Here is a 27,286-nt window from a genome sequence, read left to right as displayed (position 1 = left end):
AACACTTTTTTTTGCATCATTTCTTCTAGTTGTTTGGATTTAAAAATAAAAAAATGCAACCCAGAAACTGATCTGTGAAAAGAAGCTGAAAGTAGAGAAATTATCACCTATAAAAAATGGGAGAAGAAATGGTTCTTAAGTTCTGAGAACTGCGTGTTCAGCAGTCAAGAGAAAAGCAGTAACAATTATTCATCCCAAGGCTTCTTGGCCGTAGGCATACATGGATTAGACCCAGGGTTCTTCCTAAGTGAGGGCTGGCTTGGGAAGCAGATATACGACTGAATGGAGAGAAGACCTGAAAAATCGAATGGTGAGATCTTTCCACATCATTGCTCATAGCTATAAAAACTGTGTGCCATAGATGCAGTCATCTTCTCAGCTGCTGTATGCTAAATACATCAGTGAGAGTTGAGCTGTGTTTTTTATGAAACTGCAACCATAACGAACAGGATTTTGTTTGTGCTGAGCATTGCTCATTGGCAGTATTTACTTTTGAAAATCATAGTCCATAAAGATACCAGTCTTTTGTCTTCAGAGTATCTTTATCAGTGTCAGTAAATGCAGCACACCAAGTAATAGGGAAGAATATTCAATACTTGGGCCCTGTTATGTCATGAGTGATGTAATGTTCCCAGACGCCATCCAAGATTGCTGTCGCTGTAGCGCTATATACCAGGGTTTGGCTTGCCACTGTAGTGACTTGATTGAAACATTTGGAAATAATCAAACCTCCTCTTTTTTTTTTTTTTTTTTTTTTTTTAGTGTAAGGTATACAATAGGAAACCCTTTGGAGATTCTTTCTAGCTTCAGTCATTGTGTCCTGTCCTCATATGACATTTTTAAGAAGCAAAGCCTTTTCTCTGCATGTTCATATTCCTGTTTTTTTCTTTTGGTCTGTAGGCTTCGGCTGGTCAGCAAGGTCTTCCAGGCCTTAAGGGAGAAAAAGGGGACGCGTCCTATGCAACAGGCAGAGGTGCTCGTGGGGACCGTGGTGCGACAGCACCCAGAGGACCCTCAGGCATCCCGGGAACCCCTGGCAGGGATGGACTTCCAGGCTTGCCAGGCCCACCAGGCCCTCCAGTAAGTTCAGATTAATTTAGCAGCAGCACTTCAGAATTGGAATAAGGAGCAGAGACAACAGAAAGGCCTGGTTTACTAGTCCTGATTAGCCCTGTGGTAAATCTCCAAATACATAAAAAGCTCACAGTCCCTGAGCACAAATTTGTCTTGGTCAGGATTAATAATTGGCACTCATTATGCCTCTGGCTACCCAGTCAAAAGATAAACTTCCAGTAGTGGGGTTGACCCTAATGCGTTTTTATGTTGTGTCCTAAAAGGTAAAAGACGCTGTAGCCATAATTATGAGTCAAATCTTGGAATAGAAAAATCACACCAGAATCTTTTTAATTCAAAAGAAAGTAAATGTCTTTCAGAATATGTAATATTTATATTTTGGTAAATACAACATAAAATATTATTTTTAAGAGTCACTGAGTTTTCCTGCATGTTGAAATATTGATGGATAATTTACAGTGGTTTCCATGTACCTTCCCACGCCCATCTGAACCTTGCACAGAACCGACCAAACTCTTACGCATTTGTTAAAATGATAGTGGTGTATATTCTTTCTACGTCTCTTTGATTTTCAGCTGTAATTGTCTTTGCCGTGCACAGGGTGATGGCGGGCTCGGTTTCCCAGGTGAAAAAGGACTGCCAGGATTACCTGGATCCAAGGGCCATCGTGGAGAAACTGGTTCTCCTGGCGTTGGATATCCAGGTCCTAGTGGAGTTCGTGGGCCACCAGGTGACCCAGGAATGGATGGGTTTCCAGGACAAGCAGGTCTTCCAGGCCCTCCAGGTAGGTGTTGCTAGGTCAGCTCTTATTTTGAAAAGGTGCAAAGCTGCTACAGGTCAAATGGCACTCAACTTACTGCTGTGCTTGTAGCCAGGCCAGAAGATTGCACTAGATTAAAGATTGCTCTTTAAATTAATTGAAACTGGTTTGTGGGCTCACCAGACCTCACACAGCAGTCACAGCTTTCTCAAGCTGTCATGCTCAGGAGGACACAGATAATAAGCAACAAATACTCAAATAGTACTCAAATACTAAGTGTTGGATGGAGCTACTCACTGACTATTGCTGGAGAACCATTTTACACCAAAGGTAGTTAGGAAGATTGATAACATGAGGGTTTTAAAAAGCTCAGTCTTTGTCCAGGTAAAAATAGTAACTCACTGGTATCTGAGACTTCTGAATCAGTTTTTGGAACTATTACTATTATTGAAATAAGAAGAGCTCCAGATTTTTTTAGAAGAAGAAGCTGTAGTACATTTTATGTATGAACGGGCATTGGTGAATAAGACATTATTGTGACAGTCAGGTAGGGAGTTCAATTATGACTGGTGTAACCAGCTCTGGACTGTTTGCTTCTTGCGGTACTACAGTTTGGCTCAGTTGATATGTCATTATATGTACCTAAAGCATACCATAATGACAAGTGATAAAGTTAGTAAGTACAGTTTTGATAATGTCTCATACATGATGTTTTATGTTCATTCTCAGAGTTCAAAGTGAGTTACATGGAAAGTCATATTTCTAAATGTTTATGGAAAACGTTTTCATAACAAAAATACTACAGAGAGCTAGTCCCAATGTCTTGATTCCATGTCAGTCATTTAAATATAATTTAAGATAAACAGTATTTTTTCTTTGCTGCTGCTGATTTTCAGTGTATTTTCCATTCTGTGTATACTTAGGCTTCTAGGTTTGTAATTCTGTCATTATCAATAGTGCAGAATCAATGTATTTGCAAGCATAATATTGTTGCATAGGTTTCTGGACTGATAAACTGATGTTCTGAGTTCAAAAACCTTGGCGGTAAGATCACTGCAGTATGAGGAGTTGGCGGAGGAATCTTAAACCCGGAGGGAGGTGAGAGCTAGGCCAGAATAGCACTGGGAAGGTTGCACAGACATGCCGGATGGCATGTTACCTCACATCAGTGTCATGCTGGGTGGTTGTTATGGGGTGAGGAGACAGCTAGCATCAATGTCCCCCTGGAACAGTCTGCATAAGCTTTTTTCCCGATTCAAGTCACGTGCTAAATGCTAAAAGCTTTACTAATTCATAGCTATGAATGCTTACATCTTTGTTTGGTAAATTGTCTCTTACAAAATCCACTAAATTAAAATTGCATTGTAAGATAAGTAAAAATAAAATGCGCTGTGCGTGATGTGAACTCTAGATACTCTGCGGAGCACATCAGAAGCCAGCTTATTATGAATGCTACATCAAAGCTTTGCTAACAATGAATGGTCCTTTGTAGAAGAGTATCTATAGTCAAAATACGTGAGAAAGTGTGAATAAGTCATTAGCCAGTTCAGTTTGCACCTCCATAGAGATGTGTAAGAAAACTTGTGAATGCATCATTCCCTCCATACTAGGAAATAATTTGCATACATTAAAAGACCCTTTGATGTAGTAAGTTTCATCTAATATTAAAGAAATGTGTGTGGGTGGAAGAAATAATGATTTCTTATACTGCCCAGACTGAAAGGCCTTATTGTGAAAATGAGGAAAGACATTTAAAAAGAGACTGTGACCTACTGAAGTTACCATGTCAAAGACACCACTGAGGAATTTTGCTCGAGTTCATGCCACATGCAGTAAACCAGGGTGAAACAGTCTTGCTTTAGAAAAGTCTAACTCAGTATTTTATAAAAAGCTAGACTGATTTTTACCTAGTATTATGAGATTACTCAAAAATGTTGGAATTGCCCATATTTCACTTTTATGCCTGACATGATGGTTTCATAATTGTTTAATTTTCTTGATTCTTGGATATTATTGTGTAAACTGTGATAATGTAGGGTATTAAGTAGGTGGGGAACACTAAGTTTTGCTTATATCATTTTTACAGTAAGCCTTGCTTACGTCATTTTGCAAAACACATAAGGAAACAGACCTATTTGCATTTCAGTTATCCTCACATGAAATAGCCATTTTTCAAGTATTCTACTACTGGCTAATAATGTAAAATACAGAATATGCTATTGTACAGAGTTGTTTTTGGAAAACTCACATGAGAGAGTCCTTAAAGCCATGTGATGTGAATGCAACAGTATTAATTAAACTTCTCTTTCCATGCCAGTTACTGCCCCGAATGCTTGCTTTTTGAAAAATGTCATTCTTTATTGTACTATGTCTGAGGAGGAAATGTCTCAGAGATGGACCTCAACTTTTTATTTTATAAAGCATTCAGCATCAGGCTCACATAGGATTGCACAAGACCAGAACTGGAATTTTTATTTTGTATCCCTACCATTTAACTTTTACTTTATCAAAAGAATGCCCTGTCAAAGTGTACCCGAGTGCAGGCAGCAACGTGTGTGTTACATCTTGCAGTCATGGTGTTAGGTGCCCATATCCATTTGAAGCATAAATTGGATCATGGGTATTTTAGTTTTGAACCTCTGTTCTTAAAGGTAGTGCTGACTATAAAGATTAATTGCTGTCACAGATGAAAACAGAGCACTCTTTGCCTTTGTGTAAGAATGGAAGTGTTATTGCAACTCTGTCTAGATATGTTATCATGAGTATAGTAATTTTTAAATTAATTTTGCTATCAGTGAATGCCTTACATCAAGATAAAAGTAATGAATTGAGAATTGACCTTTGGTTCTCTCACATCAAAGTAGAAAATGTTCTCATGTTTCCTTCAGAATTTGCATAGCATCTCAATATGTGAGTAGATTAGACACTCTGGGGGTTGTGTTCCCTCTCGTTCCCTGCTACATCCCACTTTCCCCATGAGCCTTGCTTGTTTCTTTGTACTAGAGCTGATACCTGTTAGCAGCCCCCGACTAGATGGAATTTGAGATTAGGATTGTTCTTTCTTTTCACAAGTCTGAATAATGAAATCAGTCACACAAGTCAGAATAATGAAATCATGAAAATTAGGGCTGAGGGTGGAATGAAACGGGGTAGAAATGGGAGGTCAAACCAGAATCGCTTTCTGTCATTTGGCACTGTGAGAGAGGGATGCTCAAATCTGCCTACCCTGACTGGGTTTGGGGCTGGACCCTAAACTGAAAGCTTAACTTTCCATCTGGTTGGATGTAGGCATGGAAGTCAGAAGATTTTCACATAGCCTTTTGTGAACTGAGTTGGAATCTCTTGAGAAGAACCCAAGAAGAATGTCATTGAACCAGTTCTTAATGCTGTTTCAACCAAAAAATTCATAGGGATCTTTACAGCCTTCGCACCAGAAAAGACATATTGGGTTACTTTATGAGTTTTTTGTCCTGGCCTATGTCATTTTGAGACCCGTATTCCCACTGTCAATGTTGGAAGCAAAGAGCCATATTTATTATCTGTACAGAAGTCCACTGAGTTGATTGGATTTATCCAGGAAATAGTTTGACTCAGGGTCTTTTGTTAATACAATTTGTCATCTGAAAGTGTTAATCTTTTTCTGAAAAAAAGTTTTTAACTCGTGTTGCTGTGCTGGAAGAAATACTTCCAGTGTTGCCTGATTTAGACCAGATTACCTCCTCCGGACTGAAAGCAGTTACAATTTGGAGTGCTCTTGAATGGCTGATGAATAAATTTGGCTTGTCAGTCTGGGAATGGAGCTTGAATAGAAGGATCCTGCAAAGAGAGTTGTAAAGAAACGAGAAACAATGTATCTGTGATACCTGATTATCTCATCCTTAATCGCCCTTGTAGTTGATGACAGATTTGAATTAGCAAATATTGGGCAACAGTGCAGTTAGGCAGCTGTTTCTCTGTGCATGTAAAAGTGTTCAGAGTAATGGAAAAAAACACCTCTCTTCCCCGGATTTGCTTTAGTAGTCATCTTCTGTATGTAATCTCTCTGCCTAAATAGCTTTTAAAGTCCTTTAGATTTTCATTTTTAGAAAGTATATCTATGATAGTTTAAGGCTAAGCCAGCTGTTACAGCGTAGGAGCTAATTCTATAGTTATAGCACAGACTCCTCTTAAAATAACTGGAAGCATTTCTGGAGTTGGAAAGTCTTAAATTAGTTTTGTGATAATCATTTCTGTGACTCTGTGAATGTGACTTCAAATTGTCAGTGACCTACAAGGAGGAATGTTGGAAGTGTTTGAGATCTTTCAGGTAAATCTGGTGTGCTAGCAACTCTGATAATGCCACATAAATCTCATTCCGCTGAAGAGGGATTGCTAGTACAAACAGAGCCTTTTTTTGAGAGGTGGAAGTCAGTTAAAGAACTTTGCAATTGCTGAAGGTTGCGAATAAATTTTTAAGCCATGTGGTTATTTCTTAGTCTGACAGACTGTAGAAAAAGCACTTGGAGATTAAGGCTGAAATAAAAAATCCTTGCTATTCCATCCTCCATGCATGCATCTCTCTGGCCTAAACTCTTGGGTGACAGGTTTTTTTAAACACCCGTCATCAGATATGGACTCATTCCCTAAATATGTATTTTATCTTGCATGTCCACATTTATTTTAGAATTTCACACTACAGTGTACTGTTTATATACAGCTTAGAAGCATCCTCAATTTTTAAGTTAGGAGCACCTGTCAGTGCCCACTGGCTTTGAAAGCTCTCAGCTGGACCTTAAGCTTTCTGAGTCACAGGCTGCCTTTTCAGTGCCTGTTGCATAGCCCCTACCACAGGGAGGACCAGTTGCTGAGTGGAAGCCATGGATATCATGCTACCAGTAGTCCACAGCAGGAGTTGCTACCTTTTTATTGGTCATGCAGTAAGTCAGTAGTAGGGATGAGATTAGACAATCACCAGGATCCAAATGCCTTTTCTTTTCTTTAACATCACATATTTGAGATGTCAGCAGCGTTTGATGTGCGTAAGTTCACTCACAGCCACTTACGATATGTCCTATAAAAAACATCTGGATCCTAAATGTTCCTCTTCTGACCATCTCTCTGAAAGGGGCTGTGTGCAACCTCAGTGTTTCTTTGCCCTAGGTATCACCTTGCCCTGCATAGTTCCCGGAGCATATGGGCCCCCAGGGACTTCCGGCGTTCCAGGATTGCCAGGTAGGGAGACAAGCTGATTGTAATGCACTGGCTGACTACCAAGAAACACTTATTCCTCAAGGAATATAACACCTGCTAATTAATCTCCTCTGAGTGATAGTTATTCCAGAGAGTTAACTGGCAGAACAACGTTCTTTTTTTTCAAAGAGGCTAGGCTTAAATCCCATGGAGGATCATAATGACCGCACCATTTTTTCCATTTCAAGTAGCCTCTGAACACAAACCCTCTCCTTCTGTGTTTATCTAGCTGATGAAACTGCCATAGCTTTGAGACTTTATTTAGCTTAAATGGTGTACCCAGCGAGTGTTTTCAGCACTAGCTTTGCAGAAAAGATCTGATCCTGTTTTCTCGTGCTGTGTTTTTGTCTTCCACTATTCATTCATTAATATTATTTATCCATATATTTTTACCCTTAGGTCCCAAAGGCAGCAAAGGCTTTCCTGGCATTCCAGGCCAACCTGGATTACATGGGTCAAAAGGACAGCCAGGGTCTCCAGGAATAATAGGCTTGCAAGGGGAACCTGGTAAGAGGGAAGTTACTGGAGTTCTTTTTATTGTCTGATTAATGTATACAATATTTTATCAAAAGAGTTGTCTGACCTTCTAGGCCACTTTTCTGCCTGGTATATTCATAGTGCTCCATTGAGAGCTCCATTGTGTTCCTTCCAAATGCAATCTCTGCAAGCAAATGGTTGCAGTTTGGAAGAAAACAAAAGAAATGTTCAAGATACTTGTTACCTGCCTATAATATTATATCGCTGCTGGAAGAAAAGAGGACAACCAACACAATTTGTTTCTCCAGAGACCGTCGTCATGTGCTTTGTTACAGTTTAGGTTAATTACAAGTTTAGTGTAAAACTTGTTTTAAGCCATGTGGTACTCTGGTAAAGGCACGCTGTACGCGGTGTTTGGACTCATTTTAGCTGTGGGAATTTCTGATGGTTGTGTAAATAAAGAGCAAGAAGCAGAGGTGGTGAGGGAAGATTCCTAAAGCTACGTTGCTGTGTATCCATCAGATTTCTCTGGATATGGCTGAAGAAATCTCTTATCCTTTCACTACATTAAGGGGGGATGCTATCTTTATGGGGTCACTGATTTCATGACATAACCCCTGAGCAGTGTGACACATCCACACAGCAGTGCAGTGTAGTGTCTGCTTGGTACAGGGAGAGGACTTTCCAGTCCTCCTTATACCAAGGCTGCCAGTGTCTTCCGCCCTGCAGTACCAGAAGTTGTCTGACATAGAGGACAGAGTAAGAAAGGTGTGATGAATATAACAACTTTGCAGCTTTTGTGGTTGATAGTGGTAGTGAGATATTGCCTGTCTGTAGCCTGAAATGGCCATCTTCCTCTTTTTTTTTGTCGTTTTTGCCTAATCTGCCATCTAGTGAAACCAAACTTGTAAAGCTGCAACTATCTGCAGCTCCCAGATACTCCTAAAGTATTCTTTTCTTTAAAAAAAGAAAAAAGAAAAAAGAATAATAGATAAGGATATTCTAACTGTTTTAAACAGTTTCGTCACTTTCTGTCACCAGTTATTGTTTCTAATTCAGTACTGAAACAGTCTGTAACTTTCCAAACAACTTTTTCTTGCGTGGAAATTTTCAAAATGTTGATTTTGTTAGAGATGTTATTGGAAGCAGATATTCTGTACTTCTGCTGAGTGACATTTACTGTTTTTCTCTTTAAGGCTTCCCTGGGCCTCGAGGAGAGCAAGGGTCACAAGGACTTCCAGGACTGGATGGAACAGATGGTTTGCCTGGGAAAATGGGTGCTTCAGGCTTAGCTGGAATGAAAGGAGCTCCTGGAGATGTATTTGGTGCTGAGAGTGGAGCCTTGGGAGAGCGTGGCCGACCTGGACTCCCGGGTGATAAAGGGCTTACAGGTGATCTTGGATTTCCAGGACCGAAAGGTAAGCCCTGATGCTGCTTGTATCTGGGAATATCAAACTGTTTCTCGTTCAAAAATCTTTCCTCTTTCCAATCTCTTTAAGATACTGTGTTAGCTGCTCACAGGTGGCGATTTGCTGGTTTTCTCTTAGAATCTAATGCAACTCAAAGGCTTTTATTAAAACTCACTTTTTAATTAAAAGCGTGAATTTTGTTTTATTTGTTCTGTAACCTCCCACCTCTCTGTTCCCAGGGTTAGATGGAAGACCAGGCCTCCTCGGTATTAAAGGCGAACAGGGTAATCCAGGATATTCAGGTGTCCCTGGATTGCAGGGACCTCCTGGGCCTGGAGGTCCTTTTGGCATTAAGGGAAAACCAGGACCCGTGGGGTCAGCTGGCCTTGCAGGAGCACCAGGTATGTAACGTCTTCAGATGAAGACAAGCAGCTAAGCTGAATGCTGCAATGTTGAGGAAGCGTGGGAGAGATTTGGCATTTGCTAGGAGTGAGCTCCTGCCTCTGGTTAGGGGTAACAGAGCGCAGAATTTGAGCTTTTTGCCTCTGACTGCTGGACAACTCCTGCCTAGAAATGGTGCCCCGAGGCTGTAAGAAGTAGGGCAGAAAGATAGGAGAAAGCATCTTAAATGTCTTGATATTTTTAACATCTCTACTTTTACATGCTGGCTGTATCATTGACTAATCTTCATTTCCCATTTTCATGACGATTAATTTCTAATGTATGAAGTTGCTTGAAATGTGACTTTGATAGATTAAAAAATTACTGGCTTTCTCAGAACAAGGACTTAAGTCTTCTCTGTCTTTCTCTTTGCTCGGGCAGAAGAGAAATTTATTTCCATTCACTTTAAGGGGAAAAAAACCCACCACCTGAGTAGAGCAGACTCTCTCAAGCTGCACTGACTAAAGTGTTTCATGATAACAGTATATGCAAGACTTGAGAACCAAGCAAAGAGGGACCTGGGAATTAGTAGATAATGGTCTGTGACATAACTCGTTTGTTCTGACATGCAGAATGACAGTGCTGGAGCACAGTGACAACAAATGAATGAAAGCAGTAACATCATTTGAGATGAAAATCATAGAGTTTTAAAGTTTTTTTTTTTTATTTTGACGTTAACATTGCTTTTGCCTCTCTATTGTTTTACATTTTTAGACTGTATGCCATATGTGACTTTCCTTCAACTGTTTTTAAAAACCTCCCATTGATAGGATGATAAGCTCCAAATGATTAAGTTTTTTGCAGCTGTAGTCTCTCTGAATCATTAATTTCTTTTGTACCCTTGTTCTTTCTGTTTACATATTTTGTCTGTTTTTTCCTTCACCATGTTTCTATTCCATTTATCATCAACTCTCCATTTCTGATGTCACACTGTTTGGTTATGGGTTCTTCACATAGGCTGTCAAGGTGAGAAAATGCAGTGTAGCATAAAAGCTCATGGACTAACAACCTAGCTTTTAATGCTACAAAAATTGCATTGACTATAGGTGATACCCCTTATTATTGCTAATCAAACCAGAAGGCAAAGAACCATTGTAGTGAGAATGCTCAGACAGTAACAAAACCTGAAGCCTATAAGGAAATCCCCAATATGTAGATTATAAGTTTGTGTGTTTTCTTTGTTGTCTTAAATAAAGCAACCATTTAATCTTCTGCTTTAAAAAATACTGGGTTGTAGCTTAAAACATTTAAGCCCTGAATATAACAAAGCTCCTATATTGGGTGCTACTGCTGCAAATGCCATTTTTCAGAAGCCACCTGATTTTTCCTTCTCTTCCTCTCTTTGGATCTGAGCATTCTGTTTTCAGTGGTTTGAGCCTTTATTTAAAATTGTAAACCATTACAAAGCTTCAGCTAGAAACATTCTGAAACATTTAGAGGCAAAATAGTGCATATGATGTTGGTTTTGTGACAGCACAATCAGAAGCTTGTTCCCTTAGTGAACAATTTGCTCTTGAGAAGTAACACTTCAACTACCGAGGTGGAAAAGAAACTTGTAAAAACAAACCTCTCCACTTGATCTCTGGTTCACCCAGAGGATGGGGTAGGTAGCAGAAGCTGGCATTAATGATGCTCCCCATTCTGGTTTGGCTGCCTTGATGATAAAGGTAAGACTGGTGTGCTACAGTTTAGTCTGGTAAAGGAGACAAAAATGGATACATCATAAGGGGTTTCACTCTTGCCAGTTGTGTAGTGATGTAGGCAGTAACCCTCTTCATAGGTATTTTGTTATTAGATGACTAATGCTTTTGCAATTCTAAGCTTTATGCCTTCTAGTAGGCTGCATGTGCCATAAGGTCCATTTGTCATATTAAAAACAATGCTGTGTTTAAAGAGTTTGGGAAGCTGTCCGCAAATTGTCTAGTGTTTGTGTGACATGGTCTATTGAGTTCTTTCTTGTATTGATTCAGGACTTCCTGGAGTCAAAGGCTTGACTGGAGATGTAGGTCCACAAGGCCCTGCTGGTATGAAAGGCTTCCCTGGTCTTGATGGTGCTCCAGGAGCTCCTGGGGAAAGAGGATTCTTAGGGCCACCTGGGCCTTTTGGTCAAGATGGACATCCAGGTTTCTCTGGGCCGAAAGGTATGTGTTCTACTAGGGGAATAGTCTGAGATTACTGTGCTCACAAAAAAATAACCTTGTTAATACTGATTTTAGGCCCAACTTGTCAGAAGAGAATGAATTCCCAATGAGTGTTGGAATGCATTTGTTTTGCAGCTGAGTTATGAATTACAAATGATGGATTTAATTATCAAATCATGGTCATAAGGAGATCCATCTTAAAGGACTTGGACCCTTATGGACAAAGGATCACGTAAATCAAGGTAGAAAGTCAAGAAAATTGAAGAAATGAGGAACAGTGAATAAAATTTATAGAAGGGAGAGAATGAAGCACAAAACAAATGGGAAGTTATAATTTACAATCTGTATGGTCATTAAGCACCAATACAATAGTTGGTTACTTGGTGAATTCTGAGTTATTTTAGCCGGAGAGCAATAGAACTATGTAACTGCATGTTGCTCTCTTAGAAATTGATTGGGTTTTGTTCTCCAGTGGAAGCAGGACCAGGCTCTCAATGCTGAACTGAAAAGTGCTGGTTGAAAGTGTCATGAGTGGAGACCCATGAGAGAAGTGGCCATGCTGTGCTTGCACTGTGAAGTTTTACTGCCCAGATTTGGGTGACTGGCCAGACCCATGCTGCCTCTACCTGCCAGCTAGGTGGGTATGCAGTGTACCAGAAGAGGCTAATTTTCCCTTTCTATCTCTCAACTTTTCTATACAGGTGAGAAAGGGTCTTCTGGCCTGCTTGGTTTCCCTGGCATGCCAGGCCTGCCTGGTGTCCCTGGGGCGAATGGGTTTAAAGGAACTCCTGGCACAGCTGGAGGAAAAGGGAGCCCTGGAGTTGTGGGACTCCAAGGCCAAAAAGGTGAGAAACAGCTGAAAGACTTTTGCTGGCTGTGCAGCAGAGGCACTTAGGAGGCCCTTCTGAGATGTCTGCGTATTTAATGTTTTCTTCTAAATACTGGTTCTTTTCTTCCTTGTGAAATCCTTTGGCTTGGTTGCATTTACTGATGAATTTGCATCAGGAGACATGGTAGTTCTATTTTTGTCTGCCAGCTTCCAGTGTTATACCCTTTCTCTGTTAGATTATTTTGCAAGATGATTTCCTGACTTCTTATTTTTTCAGGTGACAGAGGTGATGTAGGTCCACCTGGTCTTCCTGTTCTTGGGCCTCCAGAACAGGCACTGCAATTCAAAGGAGACAAAGGAGATCCTGGATTAGCTGGACTTGGAGGATTCCCTGGACCTAGAGGTATTTCACAACATTGTAGTTAGTTGCCAGTATCAGTTGTTCAGTAACTGTGCTTATTCTCAGTGTAGTACGGTCTGTCCTTTTGACAGCGCCTGCAGTATTACTATTTTCTGTTCTGCCATTCACATTCTAGCAAAATTTGCATATGGCAATTCTGAATTTTGAGAAAACAATTTTCCTTTGAAGCTCTGTCTGCAGAGCTAATGCCATCCCTTCCTCTTCTTTAAGGGGAGCTTTGGGTAACAGGTCAGTTGGCCCAAATGAGCTGAATGTCTGTATTATGAAATGAAATTACACTCTGTTGTATAACAGGTGATAAAGGAATCCCAGGAAGCCGTGGGCAGCCTGGTCTCCCTGGTCCAATTGGGTCAGCAAGCAAAGAGAGAGGTCTTCATGGTGATCCAGGCTTCCCTGGTCCATCTGGACAGCCTGGACTGCCAGGACAGAAGGGTACACATGGTATCATAGGATTTCCAGGAATGCCAGGAGAGAGGGTAAATACCTTCTTAAGTATCTTCATCTTCTCTAAGTGCTCTTAGGAAAATCCTGTGTTCTAATTGGTACTCCTGTAGCAAAGCGGCAGAAGGTGGCAGGATTTTTCCTTACAAAACTTCCAGATTGTTTTTGTTTGGCTCGTACTGTTGAATGACACTTTGGGTAGTATTTCTTCCTACATCTTTGCAGTCTGTTATCCCACATGACCCAAACTTGGAACAGCAAGAATAAAAAACAAAGGCTAATTTTGGTTTTGCTTTTTTTGTTGTTGTTTTTGTTTTTTGGTTTTGTTTTTTTCAGGGTTCAGATGGTATCACAGGAACACTTGGATTCCCAGGACCTATTGGCCTTCCTGGTCCGAAGGGTAAGAAATCTTTCGTAGTGTACATGGTCTTGCAGTACACACACTCCTAATATTCATGACTAAAATGAATGTGTAGTGTTCTAGAAGCGTCTGTTGCTCACCAGTGACTGGCTCTGAAGTACATGTGCCCTTGTAAGGGGCTTCATTCAGATGAGACCAGTCCCAAGCCAAATGCCTAAATACTTTATGGTCCTTTGAAAGTTTGGCCACAGCACTGTGTGAAGCATGTTGGACAGTGCAAGAGGCACCCTTCTCTCTCATCTCCTTGTGTCAAAAGTATAAAGGGCAGGGTGTTGTGGAATTACCCATAAATGTTTGTCTTGTCACGCATTTGCATGAGTGAATTTGCATCCATTGCTGTTTATAACCATTTTCAGGTACATCACTTACTATTGTCTTTGTTTGCTCCATGGATTTGAAGTATAGGCAAGGTTTGTTTTCAGAAACAAGGCTATTGAGCAGCCCTGAAAACTGTTCCCCATAGTCAATTAGGGAATGGCCTCCCCACCCTGTCTGTCTTTTCCAGGTGACCAGGGAGAGTCTGTTGGCATTCCTGGCACTGTTGGAGCAAAAGGAGAGCGAGGGGACCCGGGGTTCCCAGGTAAAGTAGCCCTTGATTGTTCACTTCAAGAATGCAAATTCTAGAGATTAAACAGGATAGCATTGTCCAATTTGGGTATTTTTGTAGTCTATAAATTTAAATACTTTAGTCCTCTCCTGGAAATGAGATTTGAGGAGTCTGGAATCCAGGTGGGGCACAAATCTTGATGATAATGAACATGTCTGAGAACAGCCCAATTCTAACGCCGAGTCCCACTTCGCTTCTTGAGGAGGAACTTGTGAACTTGCACTGATATTTGGCATCCAGGGAGTCCAGTCCAGGGCCCAGACCATGTCTGAGCAGACACAAGTGCTGCAGCTTCAACATAACATGTTTCTCATTCTCTTCACGCTTTCCTCCAGTTTGACTTGTGCTCTAGCATGCTGTCTGTTTTTATCCTTTCAGGAGAGAGAGGGAGAGAAGGACTCAAGGGTGAACCAGGCTACCCAGGAAACACTGGGGTGAATGGACTCAAAGGCAGCCCGGGAGATCTTGGCCAAGAAGGACCAGCAGGTACTGGACTAGGCATCTCAGTTCTGCAGTTCATGGTGTGACTGTGGAACAACCTCACCTTATTGTTTCCTTTAGCCCTGGTTGGCCTGTCTCAGCTGAGGCTTAAACAAGAAGGTTGACAAGAAAATGGGAATTTTCTTTGACACTGGTGTAAGGTGTCACCTTGTCCTGTCATGACTGATCCTGTGGGTCAACCATGTGATGAATCCTGCACAATGGAAACCTAAAAGAATTCCTTTAACAAATAGGGAAGACCTCAGTTAGATACAAGCAGTAGCAGCTTCTTTTCAGCTGCTTATGAGCAAGGCTCCTCTAAAATCTTCCATTGCAACACTTCTGTAAGTTCCCTCTCTAGAGCCAAACCTATCCAGAAGGATGGCTACAAGTGTCTTTGGGTGGCGGTGTAACTAGCAGGTAGATTCTCAAATTGTTATCAAGACTAAAGATGAGAGAACAGTGAAAGTCGTTATTGGAATATTTTATTTGAAAAACAATTTAATTAGTTATTCAGTATGTGAACTGTTCCAGTGTGTCACTCTGTGGATGATGATGAATGTAATTGCTGTGAATAAAAAAAAAAAAAAAGATATCAAATAAATAGCTTGATAAGTGCTATGCTAGTAGTGGTAGCAAGGAGAGATTTGGGTCTGGTTTTGCTTTAGCTAAATAGTAGTTTATTCACCCATCTTATGAGTTAAGTGCAGGAACAGAAGCTGTAAGATGGAGCTGTGAGCTGTTCCATCCTGGATGTGTAGTACAGGAACATTTTTCTGCTTGTTTTTAGGAATCCCTGGAAATGCTGGACTGAGAGGAATCCCTGGGCCACCAGGACCTCCAGGGCAGCCAGGATCTGTCGGATTCCCTGGAGCTCGTGGAACAGCAGGACCTAAAGGTATATCTGGAGCCTGCACATGGGGGGAGAAATTGGGTCAGAAAACCAGTGTTTCGGCCAAGTATATCACAGCAGGCAGGCAGCACTCTTATGTGTGGGCCAGCTGTGTGTGGGAAGTCAGCTCATTTCTTGGCAATGTTAGTGCAGGCACCAGCTGCTAGAAATGAGCAGAGGAGTGGTTGGAAAGGGAGAGGCTCTCACTTGATTTGGATTACTGATGGGTGTTCACTGAGGGTAAAACCAGTGAGAGCAGTGGGAAGAGTTTGCATGAAGGGGGCCTGTGTGAAGGAAGACTTTACATACTGTGTTCCCCTGTGGGTCAGGTTTCTCATACATGTTACACTCTCCATGAAACATCTTATGCATTTCCACCTGACTAGATTATTTGCTTATTTGCTTATTTATGTGTTCCCAATGTCTCTTCAGGATTTCATGGATTTCCGGGTTTAAATGGTCTGAATGGCTTGCCAGGCACAAAAGGGTCTCCTGGAACACCAGGTAAAGGAAATGTGTAGTAGAAGTGCCATAGCTGGGGAAATGCATACACTGGTCCATCATGAGAGCAGTGTTCCCCACAAAATTCCCCTATTTCATCCAGTCCTGGATTTAATTGTAACCTGAAGAAAAACCTCGGGGTACTGAATGTGCATGAACAAATTCTTCTTTAATGCCAGTAAGAATAGGATGCAGCCTGTGGAGTGAAGAGGCTTTTCTGGTGATGGTTGTCCTTGAATTCCTGAAGGACTATGTCACTGCTGGAAAGTCGATGGAGTGAAATTATAAAACTCTTCCATTTCTAATGGATGTTTGATTTTAGCAGGGTAGCATCAAATGCTTGCTTTGAGTTGGGCTTAGCGATGGCATGTTTCCTTACTGCTTTCCGTAGCCCTCCATTATATGGAGCTCAAGAAAGGCATCAGTAAAATCAGAATCTGATTTCTTTGATTAGATTCTGGATTCTGCTTTTGGGAAGCTTCTGCTGGATTTTTTCATATTTTTAACTGTATGAAATAGAATGTGGTTCTGTTTTGCAAGCAGCATTTTACTAAATGTAAAGAGATGGAGAAAGACCTTTCCAAAGAGACATGTTTAGTTACAGTCATCTTGTAAAGCAGCACTTAAAATTTGTGGCAGATATTTTATGCATGAAAATGGACAAACAGTCTTGACATGTTCAACACAAACGATAGCTGTGTTTTCTTTGTTTAAAACATTCTCTGTTGGAAGGTAATGATTTACAGCATATAGATTCTCCACAATTTTCCTGAGAGAGTTGCTTAGTATTTACTCTTACCAGAGTGACATGCTCCCTGCAGCTCTTCCTGGGAGCCTCCGCCCTGCACCACTTGTGCCTCAGTGTGTCTTCTGCGGTAGTCTGCGGAAACTGATTTCTCCATGTTGGAGCATGAAGCCCACTAGATGATTCAAAGACCAGAAGCTTGAGCCTATGTTACATTCTCTTGAGAGACACAACATACAGGCTGGCAGGCAAATCCTGTCGCAGGAGTGCTACGTTCACATCCTTGTGCAAGAGTTTGTGGGAAGATCAGAACAGTCATACGCTTATCTCTCAGCATCTTGCAGAATGTTTAAATTCACTCTGCACAACCAGAGTAGCACATGAGGCACCAAATCTCTTTCTATTGCTCTACTGAAAACAGCAGAGAGAGTAGTAAATGGCTGATGTTTTATTACAACTCAGTTTGTGTAATAATTTAACTGCTATTAGGCAATTTGAATAGGCTCTCTTATCTTTGTTAACCTGGTTTAATTAGGTCTGAGTGAAGCTGGACTGAAAGGCCCTGCAGGTCTCCCAGGTCTAAAGGGTGAAGAAGGTTCTCCAGGCTTGGGTAGAGGAGCTCTAGGATTCCCTGGACCAAAAGGCTCATCAGGAGACATGGGTAAATACGGATGTTCTGGAAGCCCAGCAGGATGTATTGCAGCTCAGGTTAATGGGTTGCATGGTCAGCAGAATTACCAAAGAGCACTCCTAAAGCCACAGAGGTGGTTAGTAGTTTGACAGTAAACGTTAAATCTGTGATGTGGCTATATATTTGAGGAACAGTTGGTTACATAGTTCTCACAGTGTCTATGCCTCTCCTGAACAGCAGAATATAGTAATTTTTTCCCTCATGTAGTGAGGTGTCCCTTTGTTCTCCTCAATATAAACGCTACTCAGCCACTACTTCTGTCCATGTTTGTGAAGATCACTGAACAGCTTTGGGTACACTCTCTGACTTTGTATTTCTTATTCTAGGTCCCCCTGGTCCTGTGGGACTGCCTGGCTTGCCAGGAACACCTGGAGCTTCTCTTCCTTCTGATATACATGGGAGACCTGGGGATGCTGGCTATCCAGGAACTGATGGGAGTTCAGGTATGAAGAGAGGCCTCTTAAGGAGAGTGGACTAGCTAAGGGGATTTCTGTTTCTTTATGTACTTCCTTTGAAGAGCTCTGAGGGGAAATGACTTGGATGAGTACTGTCACTTTAATAACCTGGGTTTTAGATCAGGGATCAAGAATGAGAAGATCTGTTTTCAGTTCTTGCTGTTGAATCCTGATTTGATTTAGCCTGTAATTAAAGCTCTCTAGACCACATTCATTTCACCTATTGTGGTACTGAAGACAGACTTGGGCATTAAGGTAGGTACTTAAGTCCAGTGTAGTATTTCTAAATTTGGAGACCGGCTCCATTTTGGACTGTGGTTTCCACAGCTGTAATCATAGGCTCTGGGTAAAGTTTAGACGTATCCTCTGTGAGCTGGGAGGCAGCAAAGCTTCGTTGCTACTTAGAGATACATAAGAAGCGCTTGCCGTAGGGTCGACAGCAAGTATAGTTTGAAAGATTTCATGATGGCATTGGTACCCATTCAATACCTCACAGCCTTGTCGGGGAGGCTGAGACTCTAGGCTTTTCTCTGGCCAAGGATTTGAAGCCTCTGCTCTCATTCTCCTAGGGGATGTCTGAGTCACCAGACTACCTACCAGGTGGGGCCAGGGCTGTGCTCAAGCCCAGAATTTGAAGCTAAATTACTGTGATTAAAAGGATTTAAAAGTTTGAGATCTAAGTGGATATAAGCGGGTGGGGTCTGGTTCTTTTTCTTTGGGAGAAGGACATCCCTGGAAATATAGACGCCCAAACAATGACTGTCCTCTGGAAAGACGCGCTGGGGATAGCGCCAGCATTTACTTTGCCCAGGGAGCAGATCGTGCTAATTACCCCTGTTATCTCTAGGTCTTCCAGGTCCTCCAGGACCACAAGGGCCCGCTGGCCCAGCTTCTGATCAAGGTGATACAGGCAACCCAGGTTTCCCTGGTGTTCTTGGCTTGCGAGGCATTAAGGGTGACGTGGGACCCACTGGTCCAATTGGACTCCCTGGAGCATCTGGATTCAAAGGTAATCTTGCCTTGAAAGGGTCTGGGTGTGGTTTGGCAGCTGTCACCTTAACAGTATGAATGGCTATCGTGTGGTTAGTGTGACTGCTTTGAAACAAATCCTCATTCAGCTGAGTTTGTTGTCTAAGTCTTCCCATTTGGCCCATGCAGGTTTTACCTACTGACTCCAAAAGCAGCAAAGTGAGGCTAGCTCCACGTGCTCTTCAGTGTCTCCCTAATGATTTTTTTTCTCTTCTGTTTGTTTTTTTTTCTGAGTAGATGATGTCCACGTGCAATGGTGCTGTGCTCGTTGACTACAGTTACCCACTTGAATATGCTGTCTAGGCAAAGACTGGAGATGCTGTTTCATCCCACCTATCATGTATGCTCAGAGGCATAGCGTGGTGGATTTAGGTCTCCACAAGAGGCTAAGAGGATTGTAGGAGTTAAGAGATCTTGTTCTGGGCTAAGGCATGGAGCAGGTTGCTCTCTCTTTGGTCTCTGCCAAAGGAGACTAGAGGGCAGCTGCAAACAAGAACCCTAGTAGCAAGGTTTCAAAGAAACCACACAGCTCAAAAGCTGGGAAAGGACGGAAAACCATTGCCAGGTGAAGAACTGTGTGCTGTCTTTGTAGGCTGGCAGAAGCCCATCACTCTGTGCTGTGCCTAGGGATGGATTTCAAATAGAAAAAGATGTGTACTCCCCAAACGTTTTCCCTGGGTTACCCAAGGAAGGGGAAGAATACTTTTAATAAAGTGTAATTATGTAGCAGTGGAAATTCTTGTCTTGAGGCTCTGCAGCCATTCTGGACATCAAAATGGGCACAGAGTTCCTTAAGGCTTGTGGTCCCCTCCATCTCAGCTGAACTGCTGTTGCCATTGCTGCCGTCAGTGTGTTTCGCAGTGCCCCAGCTGTGGATCAGGATCAGGACCCTACGCTTAGCCCCTGAGGTCTTTAGCTGTGTATCTTCGCAGGTGTAAGAGGGGAGCCTGGCCTTATGGGGATGCCAGGTAAAGATGGACCTCCTGGGGATCCTGGTTACCCTGGGCTGAAAGGTGAAATGGGCCGTCGAGGTGAGTGCTGGAGGATTTGAAAAGCTGTTACTTTATTGCACATGGTTTGGGCTGGGGAAAATTTCAGAGCTCCCTTAATGGGCTTCTCTGGGGGACTCTTAGTTTCTTAGAGATTGAAATAAATTAGAAAGAGCTTGACATACCACTTTTTACAAAGATACCCAGTGCTGATGTACAAAGGCAGTCTTAATTTAGCATACTTCTCCTTTGTGTCAGTATTATCATCAAAACTGTGAATTTTTTGTGGGGTACTTACACTGTCATTTGCACTGTGTGCAGGTCTCCCTGGCCGACAAGGGGCTCCAGGTATAATGCCACAGCTGGACAAAATCACAGCCCCTGCAGGCTTACCTGGTCTGCCAGGAATTGATGGTGTCCCTGGCTTTGATGGAGATACTGGATTCCAGGGCCCAGCTGGAAAACCAGGTAAAAAGTACGCTCAGACCACTGAAATGCTGGCCTTCTGGAAGAACAACACTACTTTCTCAAACGCATTAGGAAGGTTTACAGGTTTTTTTAATAAAGGAAACAATTCCAGCAAAATGCATACAAATACCATGTTTTATTATTGTTAGAATGTATATGATAAATTTTGTTCATGCACTTTTATAGTGTTTTTTAATTACGTTTCCAGAATTAGGTGCAGCAGCCTGTGATGTAGCTGATACGATACCAGCTTTGGTACTAGCGGATGGAGTGGTCATGAAAATGATTCACCACTGAGAATTATTTGAATTGTCAATGAAACGCTGTAACTGGAGAAATGCTGGGAACTTCAGCCTGCACCACTGTGGTTCATATTGTTTGGCAAAGCAGCTTTGGTGGGTCCTGCACCAGTTGGCTCTCCTAGGCCCAGCAAGTTCCCATGATTCCTTTCTTAGCACTGCCATTTAGGCGATTTTTAAATGGTAGCAGTCTCTTTTATTCGTGAAGACTCCTAGAGCGGGAACATCACTTAGCACCAGTCCTTCCCCCTAGGTGTTATCCTGAGTCCCATGACAGTGGATAGAGCTGTGTTAGTTCCTGGCTTCCTGTTGCCAGTTCCTAAAGTGAATAAACGTGTAGGGAGTAAAAGCTGAGAGCGCCTTTATTAATACTGGTCAGGCAATCGGGTAACAGACACTGCAGAGCAGTGCATTGGGAAATTACCCCTATTTATACTATTTTTAATGCTTAATCTTTAGAAAAGTTGTACAAATGTACACCCATCTGTTTCCCAGTCACGTGTTTCTTTATACTAATATTAACCTTTCAAATAACTGATCACATGCTAGGTATCTAGCTCTGTGCAATTGCATAAGGCCTTCTGTCTCTTTATACTATTTTGTTATATTTTAACTTGTACCATCCTGAACACTTATTTTATTGTTGGTTTATCCAATCCGTGCCAGACGTTTCTGATTTGGGGTCAGGACAGTCTTGAGTGGATTCTAAAGGTCCATAGGCAGGCACCTCCTCTTACATCCCACTAAATTCTAAGCTTTTATATTTTGAGCACCTTCACTGCCCTGAGACTTTTCGAAGATTTGTCAATCAGATGCTCATCATCAAATATCAGGGGGAGGAGGGGAAATGTGAATTTAGTTCAAGTCAATGGCTCTAATTTTACATAATATTTAGGCTGAACATCAAGGCCAATTTTCTGGTTTCAAAAAAGGGTGAAATCAAGCAAAAGAAGTCAAGAAGACTTCAAGTCTTAAGCAGAATTTCAGCAAGGTAGCTCAACTTTCTTCAGCTTACAACAGCTGGACCATTATACCAGAGGATTCTTGTTTTCACAGTGGCAGGAATCTTGCGAGACAGGGATGAGAAGAGTTCACAGACTTCCACAGCCATCAAACTGAAACCTGAGTCTTAGGTCCGATGTGGCTTCAGACTAAAATCAGTAGCTTATCCCAGATCTCAGTGCTGCATTTTCAGCCTTGTCTAATGCTCAGCTGCACATCTCAATCCTTTAACAGACAATCAGATCCTGTGGAATCCCTGTATGGAGTTAGTTGTTTGTAACCACAGCTGTTGAAGAGCGTGCTCTCAGCATGGCTGCTGACAATGTATTCTCTTCTGGAATATGATTGCAGGAGTGAAGGCATTAGTATGAGGAAATAATGATAGTAATAATTGTATTTAATTTCAGGTACAAAAGGTCTGCCAGGAAGATCTGGTTTGAAAGGACATGATGGTTTACCCGGATCACCTGGCATAGTTGGGGATCCAGGACCTTTGGGTACTCCAGGACCACAAGGATTTGAAGGTAATTTTATGATTTGGGGAGCACAGATCAGAAAAAAGCAATCAGTAGAATTCCGTTTGCCTACAGGTTCTGCAGAGACCCTTCCCAACACCCAATTACCTTAGGAAGACCTTAGGAAGATGTACACGATCTTGTGTCTTGTATCTGCAATGGAGTAAATTTAATCGTCAGCGAGGAAGATTGTCACATGTCATTGTTGTCTATCACTGCTGGTGTTTCCCTAGGTACAATTCTGAACATCTTTTCGTTTTAATGTTTTGTGGATGTGGGAATCATCTTGAAGATCTAAAAGAGCGAAATGGTATTCACAGTGAACACAGCTGTGAGGGTAGGATAGTAGAGGAAAGGCACAGTGAGAGAAAGAAGGATTGGATTCTGCCACAGATTTCTTGCACAACTTTTGGCCTTTCTGTGTCAAAGGAATATCATCATGAAGAGCACTGTAGCAAAAATAAATTTATTAGGTTTTGGTTGGTGCTTTGAGATCCTCAGAATTATTGTACTGTGAGATATGGGCTAACACATTGGCACCAAACTTGTTGGGCAAAGAAAGAAAACTAAACGAGGTAGGAGATGGGTGGGTGCGACTGTGAAATGACTGCTTTTGGAAATGATAGGTCTAGTTATTCATGTAACAATCATCAAAACTTGGGCTTCTCATTGTACAAGACTGACATAAACACAATGACAGCAATGCCAAAATCGGGTATAGAGCCAGCTGATGTCCACACTGCGTATTAGTAATAGCGACTCCTTTTCTGTCTTCTAGGTGTTGCTGGAAAGCCGGGCTCGCTTGGTTTGCCGGGAATGCCTGGTCGGAGCGTGGGCGTTGGATACACTTTAGTGAAGCACAGTCAGTCAGACCAAATCCCACCTTGTCCCATAGGAATGAATAAGCTCTGGGACGGCTACAGCTTACTGTACGTGGAGGGGCAGGAAAAGTCACACAACCAGGATCTTGGTGAGTTGACAGAATTCTCTCAGGCATGAACAATGCAGGCCAAAATCCCGTTCCAAATGAGCAATCTTCGTTGGTACCGCAGGCGGTTGTAGTAGAGGTGGTGGAAGTCTGCTTGGCCAGAATCTGTACTGGGAGCAGTGTCACTTGTGCCATCCTCCGCCACTCACGTCTGGTGTGTATGAGTTGGAGCGTTTGGCAGATGCTGGGTATGACCGCTTCTCCAATTTTTCCAGGTTTTGCTGGCTCATGTTTGCCTCGCTTCAGCACCATGCCTTTTATTTACTGCAACATCAACGAAGTGTGCTACTACGCCAGCCGAAATGACAAGTCCTACTGGCTCTCCACCACTGCTCCTATCCCCATGATGCCGGTGGCCAGTGTTCAGATCCCACAGTACATCAGTCGTTGCTCCGTATGTGAAGCACCTTCCCAGGCTGTGGCTGTGCACAGCCAGGACATCACCATCCCACAGTGTCCCCTCGGTTGGCGCAGCCTGTGGATAGGATACTCCTTCCTCATGGTAAGGATACTGTTGCTAATGCAAAGGCAGCTTTAAACATTTCTAGATCTCCTCTTTGATTGGTGACTGAGACTGTATTCTATAAGTTGCTTACAGGAAACGAGAGCCCTGTAGCTTCTTGCCCTACTGCATTTATTCTTTATCAGCTGGCCTGCTGTGGGCTTTCTGAGTTTGTTCCCGTTTAGCTGGCCTTCTCACCTGTGCTGCTCAAGTTCAGTAGTAACACTGATGCAGTAGTTCTCTATTGCCACAGATATCCTTTGTTCTTCAAACCTTTAAATGTGGAAACACTAATTAAGCTACAGCATTGTCTTAATCCCCTCTCTCAGTGGAAAACATAGAACATTTTCCATTGCACTCTCCTAGAAGCTCATTTGTGTAAGATTGTTAGAAAAATATGAAGTCAGCATTATTGTTTCCAAATTCTTCCAGCTTGCAAGTGAAAAGCTGGTTTTCCATTATACCGGGCCTGTATATTCAGCCTAAGTACGTTCCTTTGCTGCTTCTCCTCTAGCCCTGACTCAAAAGACAGATAGACATAGCCAAGGTATAATTTTGGTTGCCTGTTTTACCCCTTTTAACAATGGAACTGGATAATTTCCCTGTTTACCTCCCATTCTGTTCCTTTGAACTCATTTAAACTGACATCTTTATTTCAGCATACTGCGGCTGGCGCGGAAGGTGGAGGTCAGTCCCTTGTCTCACCTGGTTCTTGCCTGGAGGATTTCCGTGCCACTCCATTCATTGAATGCAACGGTGCTAGGGGAACATGCCATTACTTCGCAAACAAATACAGCTTCTGGCTGACGACCATTGAACAGTCGCAGCAGTTTGTCAGTGCGCCTCCCTCAGAAACCCTGAAAGCCGGACAGCTTCGAACAAGGGTCAGCCGTTGCCAAGTGTGCATGAAGAACTTGTAGTAACAAAAATTAACAGCCTTTGTTACCTAAGACTAGACATCACTGATGTGAAGAAGGATAAATTCATAAACCTGTTTTGTGCGTGGTTGATGGGTGAATCAAGACAGCCAGAATTCTACAAAAATCAAGTGTCAAGTCTAGGAGTTTGACTGCACACAGAGGAGGAAGAGACCTGTGCTCTGAAACGTCTTTTTTTTACGGAACATGGTGCTATGCTTTTACTTCAATGGGATTTTTTTCCCTCATTTATGGCTACCTCAGAAAGTCTCTGCGAGTTCCTTATTCAGACCAAAGAGTAACTGATGTCTCACATTACACCAGTCCTCTGTCCGAGGCACGTGCCAACCATCAACAAGAGAGACTTTTCAAAAGTTATGCTTTATTAGTGCCTTTGCAAACAGTATTTGGCCTAGTGTAAGGGAATGAAGACTCATTCCCTACGAAATACAGAGCTAGCTAAAATTTATCAGTGTGTTGTAGGTGACTTAGCAATACTAAGCATTACTGGTTGATAACTGACTTCCTTAGGAAGACTCAAAGATTAATTTGTTTTGCTTTGCTTATTAAATAGATGGGATGTTCTTTCCTCCAGTGACAGGTAATCAATTCTAATCCAGACTCTCATCCATGGTTGACTTTAAAGAGCTATCCCAGTGAAAAGTGCAATTTTTGATGTGAAGAGGAATCCAAAACGCCTCTAGCATTTTTCATAGCTTTCTATTGCAATATATTGCAGGCAAAATATCTACTTCAAGGTCTGTGCTTATCGTCTTGCAGTCAAATGATGTGCAGCCACCAGAAACATTTCATTGCTATGAGCGTAAATTTCCTTTCTGAGGTAGCCTTGGCACATGTGTTTTGTCACTATTCAGGCTGTGCGTATTTGAAAAGTAGAGGCTTTATTACATAGCATGCAAGCTTATGCAAACACAGAAGTAAGCAGTTATGGGATGTACATTTTTTACTTCTACAGTCACGATGCATTGTATACTTCTTCCTCTGGGCTTTATTTCTGTTAGTTTAAAAAATTGCATTTCTAGTGTATGCACTGTTAACTAGTCACCCTTTCCTTCAGGGCATAATTAAAGAGAAGTGCCACTAATTGTATTATCCTTGTGTATTTTGAGGGAAAGCCATGAAACAGGTATGCTAATATATATATAATGAATCCATTTAGTTGGGCTAAAGTTATTATTATCAACTTCTCTAGAGTAGAGTGTAGGAAATCCTTATAGATTGACATTCCAGGACATTTGAAAGAAGTGGCTTACACATACACCATCACCTTGGCTTAAAACCTTTAAGACAAAATTGGTCAGAAAATTATTAATGCAAGACTGAGACATTATTTTAAAGTATTATTTCTTTACTAGGTTCCAGGGCTCTAGCTCTATTCAGCAAAGTACTTAAGAACATGCATACTTTTAAGCAGATAGTATTTTTACCTTTAATGATTATTTACATGCATAATCCAGTATTATCTTTCTAGATTGGGATCAGAGAGCTCTGCATGTTCTAGAGTTGAACCACGCTGGAGATGAGCAGGGGATTTGTGAAGAACAATTTATTCCTAATTGTGAAAGACCTGCAACTGCTTTGCATGTTTTGCAAATATCTTTAAGGTATTTTAATGCTCCTGAGTGGCAATCCTTTTATGCCGAATATTCAGTCTGCTTCTTAGCTGTCCCAGCACAGACAGATCATATTGTATTTACATCTTGGGTTTTGCAAATGCAACTTTAAAACACTGTGTGCACACAGTGAAGCTCACCACTTTTTGAAAATTTGTGCAAATAACTGGCAAACTACAATGAATTTTTCAGCCACTGGGCTCCCATGGTGCTATAAAAAGGGGTGTCAATCAGGTATTGTGCCTACAGGGACTTGGTTTTATTTTTGAACATGGACACGTGCAAATACAATTAATTGTTTTTTCCGGGATCAGAGCCGTATGCATTTTAAGCACCTCTGTCTTTAGGGAACTGCTTCTATTGCAGTAACCTGGCTCTACTCCTATCAGTGTCCAAACTTCCATCAAGCTCAACAAGCCCAGCCTCTTCCCACACCATTTACAGACGAGCCCTTCTCTGCCAGCTGCACGGGGTGGGAACTCCAATCACCCGCCGTTTTCCATCAGCCCCATTCTCATAAATCATCTTCAAGAGGGCTGCAGGGCCAAGACCTCCTCTCTGAAGAGCTAAGAGCATTGTGGGGAATAAGTATACTCATCTGATTGATTTTTTTTCTTTTTTTTTAAATTATTATTATTTTTAAACTTAGGTGCTTCCTTTTTATTTTTTTTTTTAGCAGTTACTGTTCAAGACTGAGCATTTCAGAGCAAGGGCTTCATTCTCATTTTTGTCTGTGGGGAGGAGAGGACTACACTCGCTGTTACATGATCAATAAGTTCATGTATTAATTAAGAAGTAATGCTTTGTTTTAAAAAAAACATTCAGCTACTCCATGTAGAGGGGAAGAAAATGGTATTTTTTCGAAGTGTGTAGTTTCTAAGCTGTAGTTAATAAACACTGAAGGCAAACAAGATGAAATATGATCTGGT

At 41.8% G+C, this 27,286-nt stretch overlaps 1 protein-coding gene across 1 annotated transcript in view; it reads left to right on the top strand.

The window, feature by feature from the left end:
* The window catches only part of COL4A6 (collagen type IV alpha 6 chain), a 91,414-nt gene extending 64,139 nt beyond the window's left edge, over positions 1 to 27,275 (top strand). The window contains exons 21-45 of the mRNA XM_075162703.1: positions 901 to 1,080; positions 1,675 to 1,858; positions 6,974 to 7,045; positions 7,463 to 7,570; positions 8,737 to 8,958; positions 9,189 to 9,350; positions 10,348 to 10,356; positions 11,361 to 11,531; positions 12,233 to 12,376; positions 12,638 to 12,763; positions 13,076 to 13,257; positions 13,559 to 13,622; positions 14,149 to 14,223; positions 14,629 to 14,736; positions 15,521 to 15,628; positions 16,055 to 16,126; positions 17,404 to 17,529; positions 17,886 to 18,002; positions 18,862 to 19,023; positions 19,976 to 20,074; positions 20,354 to 20,500; positions 22,209 to 22,325; positions 23,095 to 23,286; positions 23,520 to 23,806; positions 24,466 to 27,275. Coding sequence (XP_075018804.1) covers positions 901 to 1,080; positions 1,675 to 1,858; positions 6,974 to 7,045; positions 7,463 to 7,570; positions 8,737 to 8,958; positions 9,189 to 9,350; positions 10,348 to 10,356; positions 11,361 to 11,531; positions 12,233 to 12,376; positions 12,638 to 12,763; positions 13,076 to 13,257; positions 13,559 to 13,622; positions 14,149 to 14,223; positions 14,629 to 14,736; positions 15,521 to 15,628; positions 16,055 to 16,126; positions 17,404 to 17,529; positions 17,886 to 18,002; positions 18,862 to 19,023; positions 19,976 to 20,074; positions 20,354 to 20,500; positions 22,209 to 22,325; positions 23,095 to 23,286; positions 23,520 to 23,806; positions 24,466 to 24,726 — 3,495 coding nt within the window. The 3' untranslated portion in view covers positions 24,727 to 27,275. The remainder of the gene's footprint in view (positions 1 to 900; positions 1,081 to 1,674; positions 1,859 to 6,973; positions 7,046 to 7,462; positions 7,571 to 8,736; positions 8,959 to 9,188; positions 9,351 to 10,347; positions 10,357 to 11,360; positions 11,532 to 12,232; positions 12,377 to 12,637; positions 12,764 to 13,075; positions 13,258 to 13,558; positions 13,623 to 14,148; positions 14,224 to 14,628; positions 14,737 to 15,520; positions 15,629 to 16,054; positions 16,127 to 17,403; positions 17,530 to 17,885; positions 18,003 to 18,861; positions 19,024 to 19,975; positions 20,075 to 20,353; positions 20,501 to 22,208; positions 22,326 to 23,094; positions 23,287 to 23,519; positions 23,807 to 24,465) is intronic.
* Positions 27,276 to 27,286: the final 11 nt, after the last annotated feature.

The sequence above is a fragment of the Calonectris borealis genome, chromosome 13 (genome assembly GCF_964195595.1).
Source record: "Calonectris borealis chromosome 13, bCalBor7.hap1.2, whole genome shotgun sequence".
Classification (NCBI taxonomy): Eukaryota; Metazoa; Chordata; class Aves; order Procellariiformes; family Procellariidae; genus Calonectris; species Calonectris borealis.
The sequence above is the reverse complement of the archived record's forward strand: the minus strand, read 5'-3'. Positions and strand labels throughout refer to the sequence as shown.